The sequence below is a fragment of the Canis aureus genome, chromosome 6 (genome assembly GCF_053574225.1).
Source record: "Canis aureus isolate CA01 chromosome 6, VMU_Caureus_v.1.0, whole genome shotgun sequence".
Classification (NCBI taxonomy): Eukaryota; Metazoa; Chordata; class Mammalia; order Carnivora; family Canidae; genus Canis; species Canis aureus.
In genome coordinates this window covers 13,577,059-13,590,676 of record NC_135616.1, presented here as the reverse complement: position 1 = coordinate 13,590,676, position 13,618 = coordinate 13,577,059, and the positions used below count along the sequence as shown (strand labels likewise).

The 13,618-nt window shown below is 42.1% G+C and overlaps 1 protein-coding gene across 1 annotated transcript; it reads left to right on the top strand.

Moving 5' to 3' along the window:
- Positions 1 to 12,244: 12,244 nt before the first annotated feature.
- On the top strand, positions 12,245 to 12,992 carry CETN1 (centrin 1). The gene has a single exon (XM_077900204.1). It carries the CDS (start codon positions 12,299 to 12,301, stop codon positions 12,815 to 12,817), a length of 519 nt encoding a protein of 172 aa, XP_077756330.1. The 5' UTR covers positions 12,245 to 12,298; the 3' UTR covers positions 12,818 to 12,992.
- Positions 12,993 to 13,618: the final 626 nt, after the last annotated feature.

Sequence of the window (13,618 nt, the reverse complement as noted above, 5' to 3'; positions counted from 1 at the left end):
GGGGGGCCCTTCTCACACTGTTTCAAAGCATCATCCTCAATGCTACAATTATTTGCAACACTTCTAGCTCTTTCCACCCTGCTGGACTGCCCTCTGTTGAATACTCCACAATTGTGGAAGAACGCTTTTCTCCTGTCTCTATGACCATCATTCTACAAAGGGAAATCACCTCAAAAAAAGCACATGTTTGTTATTTAAAAGATTGTAGAAGGTATCAAAGGAAGGTTATTATGTGCACAGGGGGATGTTGTAGTTTAATCCTAGCTTTGTTCTTGATTCTCTGTAATTACATGTTGCTGTGATTTAGATGGAGTTAGTGGAGAAAAGTTCCTGCTGAAATCAGGACTGTGGCTGATGCCTTCCTCACCTGAGTATTTGTCCCTACTCCAGTTACATGACTGTTGTCCCCAAAGCCGGACCAGCCCCCAGAGAAGCCAGGCATGGGGAGACAGAGATGGCAGAGAAGGTACTGGTTTTTAGAAACTCACAAAACGAATACCCTTCTTGCAAGGAAAGACATACCTGGTTCATTAAATATTAAACTATTTTTCAAAAGGGCAACCTAGGGGTGTCTGGGTGGCTCACTATGTTGAGTGGCGGACTCTTGATGGCAGCTGAGGTCATGATCTCAGGGATTGAGAGATCCCACCCCATGATGGGCTCCATGCTCAGTACAGAGTTGGCTTGAGTTTCTCTCCCTCTGTCCCTCCCCCAACTGACACACATGCATTTCCTTTCTCTCAAATAAATAAATAAATCTTTAAAAAGAAAGAAAGAAAGAAAGAAAGAAAGAAAGAAAGAAAGAAAGAAAGAAAGGCAGGATGCCTAGGTAGCTCCATGGTTGAGTGTCTGCCTTTGGCTCAGGTCGTGATCCTCAAGGCCTGGGATTGAGTCCTGCTTCAGGCTCCCAGCAGGGAGTGTGCCTCTCCCTCTGCCTATGTCTCTGCCTCTCTCTCTGTGTCTCTCATGAATAAATAAATAAAGTCTGTTTGTTTTTTTTTAAAGGCAACCTAAATTACATCATGAAATCTAAGCAGGATACCATTGAACTGAAGTTAGTTTTTCTGTTCCACCTTCAGAACTCCCATATTAATCCTGGGAGAAGTACAGCTGCTAGCCGTAGCCTAATTTGGCAGTTTAAACGTCATATCCATGGTATCTGTTTTTATTTAGTAACATTATATATTTTTATCCAGCACTGTTCTATTTCACATATGACATTTTAGCGCATGTACAATGTTTTAGATCATGTCTAGGCACAGAGGGCAGTCACTGTAATTTATGGGTGATCCCAATTGTCACTTCCCCCAAGCAGCAATGGAATTTTTCAATATCCTTGGAATAAATCCCTCCTCTGGAGCAGTAAACATAATATGACAGTGTGTCAACTACGGATTTGTTTCAAGATTATTTACTTACAATCCAACAACACCGCTGGCCTGAGGAGTGCGCTGTCAGCAAAAGCTGCATTGTTTGAAGTAGCTAAGGGAAACAGCCAGGGTTTCAGAATCCAAAGAATGCAGTTTTCCTAAATACCTCAGGATTACGAGATGCTATAGAACTAATAAATTTGCTCCTTAAAATAGTCCAGAAGGAATCCTTAACTATTCCTACATGTTTGAAAGTTTAGGTTATGGATGGAGAGAGAATGCAGTTTGGTCCCATAGGCTCACATAACAAGTGTCATGAGTAACTTTTGGTTCCCCTCTCTTCTCCTGGTGATTATTTTTTAAAAGAGTAAATTCCAAAGGTAGATAATCTTTCGGAAGAGAAGGAAATAATGATGAAATGAAAAGTGATGTTCTGCAAGAGCCTACTTCAGTGCAACTTTTTAAGCAGTAAATGTTTACCCAGTGCTGGTCACTATTTCCCAGGATGGTGGGCTGGGTGAGCTCGCCCACCAATGGGGTGAACTGGATTGCACCCTGTAGGTGTACCTGTCTGGTCATGTAGTCACAGAATGAAAGGAGTTATTACTATCACCATTTTACAAATGAAGGAATGTAGGCCAAGAAAACTCAAGAAACGTGCTAAAGTTCACCAAGAAGATGAGTCAAAGAATGCTGACAAAATCTCAGGTCTCTTAGTTCAGGGACCATAACTCCTGGTCTATCCAGGATGTATTTAATTGTGCAAAATCATATCTGTCTAACTAAAAGAAACATGCATATGAATCCCGTGCAGAGACTTTGTCCCTAGTAATGGACCTTTTTGCTGGGAGCATGGCAGCCCACAATAAAGAATTCATTTCGGGGTGCCTGGGTGGTACAGTTGGTTGGGCATCCAGCTCTTGGTTTCAGCTCAGGTCTGATTTCAGGGCGGTGGGGCAAGCCCACATGGGGCTCTGCACACAGCATAGAGTCTGCTTGAGACTCATTCGCCCTCTCTCTTTGCCTCTCTCCCTTGTGCTCACTCTCTCTCTCTCTCTCTCTCTCTCTCCCCCTCCCTCTCTCTTTTTCAAAAATAAATAAATAAATTTTTAAAAAATATATTATACTTCTCACTCTCCCTGGCAGCTCAATGTGGCCAATGGAGTGTGAACAGAGGGGATGTGGGCAGCTTCTGGTTCATGGAAGGCTTGTGCTCTCCTGTCTCTCGGCGTGGGCTCCCCTGAGGGGAGAATCTGAAGCCAATGCTTGACTACAGGTTTACTTGGGAAGTAATTCCAGGGAGCAGAAGTGAAGGTGACAAGGAAAGAGAGAGAGCCAATGCAAGAATGCGTTACAGAGTTGGCCACTATTACAGGTGATTAGCATTCAATCCCACAGTACCATCTGATGGGGAGCCACAAAGGGGAGAGATACTCACTGGTCCTCGTCCATCACTGGTCAAGGTGTTAACTCTCCCAACCACTGGCTTGTACTTCTATGAAGTCCGAGAAGCTCCAGAACAGAAAGTGAGAGGCTTGGGCTGAGGTGAGGCACTGCCAGGTTGCAACTATGCAAAGTGGAAAAGCCTGCACAGCTATGGACATCAGAGGAGTGGTTTAGGTAGGGTGGAGAGGATTTGTTTCTCAAAAGGAGCCTGACACATCTCCCTTCCTGCTTGCTAAGATGCTGGTGTTGAGGAGGCATCTTAGAGTGTGTAACAAGGGCAAACTACCCAGTAGGGCTCTAGTAATAATACTGAAGGAGCTTGGTGTGTGGGGAATATCTGAGTAGCCAGGTGAGCTGGGACCATACAAAAGAGAGAAGTAAATCTCTTTTATTTAAGCAACTGTTATTTTAGAAACTAATAAAAGGTAAACCTGATATTAAGTTATAAATGTGAAACCAGAAAGATCTGTTTAGACAGTAAATATAATATTTGGGTGTTAGTAAACAGGTGACAGAACCAGGGGCTACATGATGATCACCTTAAAAAAAATCTAACCATCATGTGTCTTAGTCCATGACACCAAAAAACAGGTTCAACAATTTGGTACTGAATTATTTAATTCACTGAGTGGTGTTGTCATCCAAACTCAGCCCCTTCAAATATGTTATTAAATATACACGTTCTGGCCTTGGCAAGAAATATTTTAAGGTGAAGAAATGCAAAGATGGTAATTTGGTAATTCTTTTTCACAAATATGATTATTTTATATCATTGTCTCACACATCAATTCTTAAGAATAGAAATAGCTCATAGAATACTGAATAATACATCCCTGCTCAATAATTAATCTATGTATCTAATAGCTAATGGATGACTAAGCTTGACAAAGCTTTGAATAGGATGTTCCTTTAAACTGCATTAGGTGACAGAGAGGGAAGTTGTGGCACATCATGAAGGAGGAGCTAGGTACTGAGAGGTGGGGCAACTTGACCAAAGTGGCACAACCGGAAACTGCCAGAGCCAGATTCGAACCCTTGTATGTTTGGCTCAAAAGCCTATGCTTTACCCATTATGCTAAATATGATTGAATAAAGCTTCAAGCTTTGATATTCTCTTAGACTTCAGAAGATCTAAAATAACTGGTCCACTTGTGTTGTGCTTAAAAGGGATCACTGTAGGGAAGGAGCACCAGAGTTGAGGTAGGGTGGGTGGGCTGAACCACAATGCTGCTGCTTGTTCTGCGAATATGAAAATGGCTGAATTTCTGACCTCGGTTTCTTCCCTGATAACATGGCAATAAAGAACGTATGTTGTAGGCTTTTTGAGGTGTTAAATGAGATAGTACATGGATACTGAAGTGCTTTGTAAATCAGATAGCACTGCAATTACTGAGCACTTACAATAGGCAGGCACAGTATTAAACACTTCACATGGATTATCTCAGTTGGCCATCATTGCAATCCTGTGAGCTAACTGCTTTTCCACCCCATTTTACAGGAATTTGGAGCTTCAGGTGCCTGAGATCATGTACTAGGAGTGAGTGGGCTGGTATTCAAGGGCAGGCATCCAGGGATCTGAGCTCACAACACTGCTGCCCTGGGCACATGGGCCATATGGGCACCACCTATGTATTTACGTACCACTGACCTAATTTAGACAACTTGTCTAGGACTAGAACGTAATCTATAGATACAGTGTGTCTGGCTCCTCCTCGTTGGGGCTGCCAGAGGGTCCAGCAGAGGTGGAATAACCAGTCATTTGGAGGAGAGATTTGGTGAAAAGCAGCTCTGTGCTCATGAGTTGCTTTTCACCAAGCTAAAGAATACAATTTCTGAACATGTTGTTAATCTTCTTCCATTCATCTGGATCCCAGCCTTGTAAATTTCTGGAGTTTCCCCCATGCTAAATCCAAATGTGTCTCTTTCTGTGTATTCTAAATTAATCCCTAAAAAACAGGAATTCTAAGATGCCTTTTCCTTTGTTTGAAAAATACGTGAAATAGGGGATCCCTGGGTGGTTCAGCGGTTGCCTTTGGCCCAGGGCGTGATTCTGGAGACCCAGGATTGAGTCCCACGTCGGGCTCCAGGCATGGAGCCTGCTTCTGCCTCCTCCTGTGTCTCTGCCTCTCTCTCTCTCTCTGTCTATCATAAATAAATAAATAAATAAATAAATAAATAAATAAATAAATAAATAAATCTTAAAAAAAAAAAAGAAGAATACGTGAGATAAAATGTAGAGTTTATGCCTTTGTGTCGAAAGCTGGAAAATCAGGATGTTCACACTTTTTAAGCAGAAAGAAAGGCTAAATGATTATCATTTTCTTAGGTTTCACTAAATACTCATGATTTTGATAAGTTCATACAGGCAGATCTGTGGTAAGATGTGAATTCTCCTCATCTTTTTCTTTTTTCTTTTTTTAAAAATGTTTTATTTATTTATTCATGAGAGACACAGAGCGAGAGAGAGAGAGAGAGAGAGAGAGAGAGGCAGAGACACAGGCAGAGAGAAAAGCAGGCTCCATGCAGGGAACTCGAAGTGGGACTCAATCCTGGGTCTCCAGGATCACAATCTGGGCCGAAGGCAGCGCTAAACCGCTGAGCCACCCAGGCTGCCCTTCCTCATCTTTTTCAACCCAACTTGATAGATGAGTCTAAAGTGTGAGTATATATCTGAAAGCTAATGTGCTTCCTTTTTCTCCCTTTGACTTATCGTTCTCCTCCGTTATCCTTCAGTTGTTGTTTTTTGTTGTTTTTTTTCTTATCCTTAAATTATATTCCAAAGTGCCTGTATGAAACTGTTCTTAAAGGATGTGGGGAGCTTTACAATTAACCAAAGATGGACTCACACTATTGTGATGGGGCCCGAAATCACTCTGGCAGGCAAACACTTTGTATGAGGTGCAATTGAGAACAATACCACAAGTAAGTGACCCAGTTTCCATTCTAAGCTTTATCCCATGCACAGCATTCTGAGCAAAAGGAACCCTGGCTGGTGCCAAGGAGAAAAAAAAAAAAAAAGAACATGGATTTCAGATAAGAATGATCCAGAAACCAAAGGAATTTGGAAAGGACTTTGCAAATGAAAAGTAGCAAATGTAGAACATCAAGGAAAGTAGAAGGACAGCGATTCCCGATTCCCGGTGGTGAAGCCACTGAGTTTCAAAAGATGCCTGACCAACAACTAAATGAAAAACCTCCATAGGAATGGTCAGTTGCCAAATGGAATGGATGAGAAGACATCATCCCCTCCTGCCCTAATTCATACCCTCTTTTCCATTTAGAGTCTTAGCAGGAGGGAGCTGTAATATGATTACTTGTTGATGAAGGGATTCCTAACATGACCTACTGGTTTCCTTTGATGTTTTGTTTGCTGACACATTGCTAAACTTTGAAATGCAGTGGGACTGTAATTTAGTTCAGAAGCTTATTTTAAAATGTGTATTGCAGTCATAGAACTGATTTTTATCATCTACTTCTCAAAATTTTTGGCTAATGCAAATCCTTCTTCACAAAAGGCATTAAGTTTCCTTCTACTGTCACTTTCATTTAGTTTCCCCAATTTCCAATGAGCTGGGGAGCAGACTTCTGAAAACATGGCTGTTGTGGCATATGTGGGAAAGGGCCCTAGTCCCAACTATTCTGCTCCCTCTCTGTGCCTTGCACAGGACTTCAGGGGTGGTCTCACTGCCAATCACAGGGGCCTCTAGGCCAAAGGGGTGCTGGTGGATAAGGACACAGGGACATGGCAGGCAGAGAGGGCTCCTCTGCTTCCAAGTTGGTTCAGGGGAGGAAAATCAAACAGATGAGTGCTATATCTATAGTAGTTTACTTTCCCCTATGGGGCTGGCTCATAGCATGGTCTGCCCTGCAATAAAGATCTTTTATTTTTTTAAGATTTTATGTATTTATTTGTGAGAGACACATAGAGAGAGGCAGAGACATAGGCAGAGGGAGAAACAGGTTCCCTGCGGGGAGCCCAATGCGGGATTCCATCCCGGTACCCTGGGATCACACCCTGAGCCAAAGGTGGACACTCAACCACTGAGTCACGGAAGTGCCCCTGCAGTAAAGATCTTTATGCTCTACTAGAGGAACTAGTCATGGATGGGCTTTGAGCTAGAATTCAATTTTCCCTCTCTCTCTGTGTGTGTTTTTATTTATTTATTTATTTAAACAATTAGTAGTTTTTAAATTTTTTTCTTTATTTATTTATGATAGTCACACACAGAGAGAGAGAGAGAGAGAGAGAGAGGCAGAGACACAGGCAGAGGCAGAAGCAGGCTCCATGCACCGGGAGCCCTACATGGGATTCGATCCCAGGTCTCCAGGACCGTGCCCTGGGCCAAAGGCAGGCGCTAAACTGCTGCGCCACCCAGGGATCCCAGTTATTTATTTATTTTTTTTTAAAAAACTTTATTTCCCCGCCTTGCTGAGTGAATCCTTCAGCAAACTTGTCAGAACAAAAAAATGAGCCAGTTTTTGTTTGTTTCCTACTTGGAGATAGACAGCATGACAGAACAGGACTGACTTGCAATGCAAAGACCTCAGTTTACACTCCTGGCTTAGCTACTTACAAACTGAGTGACCAGGGGCAAAGCACTAAGTCTTTCTGAAGCTCAGTTTCCTCACCTATAACACAGACATAATAATATCTGGTCACCAGGTTGTTACAATGGTTAAATGAACTGATATACAGAAGTGTCTGGCACAGAACCTGGCACAGAACAGGTGTGTCCTGAAGCATCCTTAGTACGTGAATCCCAGCAGAAGTGGCCAATACAAGGACTGGATGAACAACATGCAGCTCATCAGCCAAGTTCTGCTTGACCTATTTTCTACAAGACCTGTTTTCTTGGGCCTGTGCAGTTATTTTGTTTGTTTTGTTTTTAAATTTGAATTTCAATGTCTTTTAAAAGGGTGCAAACTCTCCAGGTCACTGCTAATCCCTAAATACCCCTTGAAAATGCAGCCCACTTGATTCATCTTGTGTTACTAACACCCCTGTGGGCTTTTGACCTTTCTATTCCTGGTAAGCAGAAAATTCTCCTCAGTTAACAGCCGTGGAGCCAGTTTCGATGCTGACGTCTCAGGGGCCTTGAAGAATAAAAGAAGGTGGATCAAAGAGTAAATCAATAGCTTAGCCTAGGAGATATTTTAAAAATCCAAGCAAGCCACTTCCATGACTCTTGGTTCTGCATTTTCTGTTGCATGGCCCATGCTTGTGGGTCCTCTGTAGACGACAATAGTACAACTGCTGGAGGTTCTACTTTGAGTTTAGATCAACATGTTTTTTTTCTCGACTTGTTTCCATCAAAGCAATGCTTAATTTGGACTGATCTGGGCTCTGGGAAGAGAGGGCATTCATTTTTTCATCGGATGCTTTTAATTTCACTCTACCTCTCAAGTTCAAAATGCTCTGGACATTCATTTATCTTCCCTCCTTTCCTCCCCATTCTTTTCCTTCCTTCAACTTTTACTCCCAAATCCAAATGATGTATAAGTGGAGTGGATCTTGGTTGGGAACAGAAGGGAAACATTGTCAATCTTTACTGTTTCCACTTCAAGTCTACATTCAAGTTTGCTAAAACACATAAGGTTCTCCTTGCTCCTGCTCACATCCTTAGGGGTACACTTAAAGTCACAAAATAAGCACAGTGCATTTTCTGCAAGGGAATCAAATTTGCTTAATGGTCCATCATTTAAAATGGTAGTAGAACTGGCAAATGTGCAGAAAGCAAAATTCATTTTTCTAAAAGATAAAATATAGAATTAGAAAGACTTTTCATGCTTGATGTAGGCTTCTTCCAAATGTTTCCCTGGATTTCAAAGAAGTGCTTTATATCTCCTTTGCTATTAGGACTATTTGGGTAAAAGTTTGAGTAGCAGTGTGAGATTTTGGTAAATTATTTTCTAAAACACAGTCTAATTTTTGTATCTGAGAGGAATATTTCTTTATTTCTGGGGTTCATGAAATGAGAAATTATGTAGCCTTTGGCTGGACACTTAAGTCTGGGCTTGCCAAAAAAGGCTTGGGTTGAGTCACTGGACTGGACTTCATAGTCTCATTCAGAGACCACCGGGATTGTAAAACTCTTGCTGCTGAGGCCATTTCTTGTAAATGGCTTCATGAATTCAAGAATAAATAGTGTAGTTCTGTTATTGTTGGTTTGGGAATCACCCATCTACCACGCTGGCACAATTGTCCTGCTTTTGCACAAGTGTCAAACATTTGCATTTTCACTGTTCTGCATTTGTTGGAAAATAAATAGGCAGCAATAAAGAAACTTTATTATGCATGTTTTCTGCCTTGGGTGGCACCTGGAATTTGCTGAATTTGCTGAGTGCAACTTAAATTTTAAAAGACTCCTGAGCCTCACCTTTTTCATGCCATGCAGGTCAAATGGAAAACCAAATAATTAGAATAAGCAAGCTGCATGGGTCCTTTCTCTTGGTCTTGACTGACTCCAGACCCTGTTGTGAAATTCCAGCACCTCTTTTTTCCCCCCTTCCAGGCGCTAAGCTCCCATGACCATTCCATTAAACAAGCATCTCTTCTTCCCCTCTCAGAAAATCAACAACTGATTTCACATATTACCCAGAACATTACAGTACAAAAGTTTTAAGTGCAAAACCAAACCAAAACAAAACCACTCATATTCATTGATTTTTCCAGGACATCTCATTTACTTTATGTTGGTCTTACTAGAGCTCAAAACTTGACTTTAAAGCAATGAAGCTGATTTTCATAAGCACTATATAGATTGTCACTGATGCCAACTGAAAGCACTTTGCCCGGACTGCTTCTCACTACCTCACACCAGGAGCTAAAAGCAGGGAATGGAAGGAGACAGAATTGAAGAACAAATGTAAATACCAAGCGTATTGCTCCTTTTCTCCTTGCCTCACCCCAGAATGGGACCTCATTTGAGATCCCACAAAATCCTGTTAAATCTTTCTAGGCAAGATGCTTTAATTATTGTCACATTTAGGGAAGAAAAGCGGGATCATACCTTCCCAGTGATACTACAGCTTGGTAATTATCTCTGTTTTTAGAGAAGGCAGCATGCTGTGCTGAACAAAGCCTCAGCATTGGACTCAGACAGGCCAAGGTTTAAAATCCCAGAGCCACCATTTATTGGCTGTGTACCATTGAATATGTCACTGATCTCTCCTGAGCCTCATTTTTCTCCATCTGCAAAATGGGGAAATGTTGGCAAGGATTTGATGAGACCAAATGCAAGGAGCAAGCGCAATGCTAGGCACACAATCCATGTAAGTTTCCCTTCCCTTTTTAAATCAGATTACAGATTACGGACATAAAGTAACTCCCCACTCACAGTGGGCTCTGGCTGAAGGCACTATTTTCTATAAAGGATGCTCTTGGTGGCCTCTGGTTGTGACTGCTGATTGCACACATCTGGAAACTATGACAACTACTTTGCTTTGAGCTCAGCTTGGCCCAAATGTAGCTCTATATAAGGCAGCTTCTATCCTTCAGTTTTTCCCAACACATCATAGCTTGGCTTGAATTTGGGCAGAGGAGTGGGTGTCAAGAGAAATGCACAATGTCTAGGAAAAATTCAGATTCAACTAACATTTACCCAGCCCCGTTTGGCCCCACTGGGGAACCATTCCTGGAGTAGTTCACTGAACATGCACAGGAGCCCTATTAGGAAGCTATATTATTACATCTACTTTGCAGATGTCTCAGCTAAGTCTGGGAGGTTAAGTGACTTTCTCAAGTCAGAGAGATAATAAGGCATGGAGTTGGAATAAGATCCCAGACTTTTTGACCTAGTTAAGAAAGCAGAGGATTTGCAGTGTTGGAAGATGGGCAATGGCAGTGTCAGCTTGCCAAAGTCTACTCTGAGTTGACACTGTGACAAATGCTGGGAAGCAGGACATGGGAGGAGACACAGATAAGTTTCCTTGACTTTTAGAAATCCTATGTTCAGGCCCTCTGTCCATTATGTCACATATCAACTGGGGCAGGTAGTAAGATCTAGCTGTTAGGCACATGATGTAAACAACATGTGATCACTAATTTAAAATAAAACTGAACTTGTAAAAACACTCCCAGAACAATTTTTTTTTCCCAGAACAATTTAATCTTTGGGGGGGGGGGGGGGGTGTCTTTTATTTGGACAATTCAGAAGTATTTTAAAATCAACAGTAATTCTCATTCTCTTACTCAAGAAACAGTTATTAATCTACCTACTATGCATCAAGCACTGTTCTAGATGCTGGAGATATAAAAACTCTTCAATAAAAACTTTGAAAGGGCCTTCTTTGTAACTGATCAAGTAATAATAAGTTGATAGTTAGGGGGGAAAGAATGCTAAAAATGTCAGATTTTAAAAGAAAACCATTTAAAGAAATATACAACAATTCTAAAGGCAATTTCTTTATGGGCTTACTTGATAACTTTTTCCTTTCTTTTCACTTAAAAAGCTCCCAATTTTCTCTTGCCCCTTTGTTCTCAGGAAGCAATTTCTAGTTCCAACATGTACTGCAAGGTAAGCTTCCAGTTCCACTGCCAAAGTAGGGCAATCAGAGTGGGGGTTTCAGCACAGCACGCACAAGATAACAAAGTGAGAGTAATACACTGCTAGTCTTTAAAAAATACCAGAAAATAGTACTTGAACCCCCCTCCAAATGAAAAGCCTAGTGAATGAAATGAAGACTGTTATTTGATCGTAATTATGATCGAGTATGTAAGATTGAAACACTGAAAGTTAATCATACATTTGAATAATACATTTCATATTTATTTCAACCTATGCTGAATCAGCCAATGAAATTTCACTGTTTTGAGCATAATGTCAGGAGACAAACTTCTACAAATTTTATACGTAACCTTTTCCATTTTATGTTTTCCATTTATGACAAGTTGAACACATGCTGTGACTTAATATCGTCTCTCCTTCTTCCCCACATTTAATGCCAAGGGATCAAGCTCCATCTTGATTATCCTAAATTTAGCTTTAGGTAACCTCAGACTAAGAGAGGACCTGTTGTTGTTGTTGTTTAACTCCAAGAGGGTTTTTTGTTTTGCTTGTCCGTTTGTTAATTTTAATTTGTATGGAAAAGGAAGAGAAGGACTTCCAAATAACACTATAAACCTGGCCCTCTGGATGCTAGCAAATGCGCTAGCCAGAACAGCAAGTGGCAATGCACCGTGGAAGGCAACTGTGGCTACCGGCACTTCTTGCCAGCCCACGTCTCAGCTCGTGGAAACTGGGTGATAATAGAGGGAACCGTGGGGTGCAACATGGATAAGATCTCGCAGACAGCGCGGGTGGGCGGGTGGGCGGCAGCGAGCCAGGCCTCCCTGCAGAGCGCAAGGGGAAGCTCTGGGACGCACGAGGAGGTCCCGCGCCTGCGCTCTAAGTGGGGTCGCGCCTGCGCTCTAAGTGGGGTCCCGTCTGCGCAAGCGCAGTGACTGCGGTGGTGCCGTTGAAGGGAACAACTGCCCGAGGAGGATGGCTTCCGGCTTCAAGAAGTCAAACGTGGCCTCTACCAGTCAGAAGAGAAAGGTGGGCCCTAAGCCCGAGCTCACTGAAGATCAGAAGCAAGAAGTTCGCGAAGCATTTGACCTCTTCGATGCCGACGGAAGTGGGACCATTGACGTGAAGGAGCTGAAGGTGGCCATGAGAGCGCTGGGCTTCGAGCCCAGGAAGGAAGAGATGAAGAAGATGATCTCCGAAGTAGACAAGGAGGGCACGGGGAAAATCAGCTTCAATGACTTTTTGGGCGTGATGACCCAGAAGATGGCCGAGAAGGACACCAAAGAAGAGATCCTGAAGGCTTTCAGGCTCTTTGATGACGATGAAACTGGCAAGATCTCTTTCAAAAACCTAAAGCGCGTGGCCGTTGAGTTAGGGGAAAATCTCACTGACGAGGAGCTACAGGAAATGATAGATGAAGCCGATCGGGATGGAGATGGCGAGGTGAACGAGGAAGAGTTTCTTCGGATCATGAAAAAAACCAACTTGTATTAAAGTCGCTTTCCTCCGCAAGCCCGTGGGGAGAAGTCGTCTGGCTTGCCGAGTTCCCTGCTTCCGTTTTGTGAGCTCTTGAGTTAGAGGACTTGCTATCCTCTTACCCCCCAGTTTGTCTAGATACTTCTATTTCCAAATTTCTGGCTCAATTATAGAATTTTAAAGATGCTTTTAATGTGAGTTTTGGTTTTTGATTCTCGAAAGCAGACCTGGAGTGCTTTAGGTTGAATAAAGAGAGTCCTGTCGCTTCAGTTCCTGGCTCACCTTGTGCCCCGCTTTGGTGGACAACCGTTGAACTGAAGGAAGGTAGCCTGGCTTCTTGGGACAAACAGCCATGCGATTCCCTTGTCATTTCTTTGGTGGCCTTATATTATTTTGCTTCACTTAGTATGCCCTAAATTCAAGTCATTCTTCTAGCATGATGAGGTCGAATTGGCCAGTGGGTCATCCTAGCCATTACTTTTCATTTAACCGAATGTTGGTTTGAAGGAGAACTGTGCAGCCAGTTATCGGGCTCAGGAAAGGTAGTGTTGTAAAGCATAAGCTTGCAGTTGGGTGGTGGTAAATTATGTAGTTTTGACTATTCTCTGACTTCATCACTAGCAGATGATTCTTCAATTGTGCATAAATTATGTGCTATGTATTATCCAGAGCCAGATGTATACCTGGGCTACAGAATAAAATGTAATAATGGCCCAAGCAAGGCATAGTTTCCTTAAGAGATTAAGCTAACTAATGATTTTGAGTAAATATTTACAAATATAAGATCTTAGTTTAGTAAATTGTAAAATAATACATTTT

Excerpts from the sequence above, each read along its gene's own strand:
- CETN1 (XM_077900204.1), top strand. The coding sequence starts at position 12,299 with ATGGCTTCCGGCTTCAAGAAGTCAAACGTGGCCTCTACCAGTCAGAAG.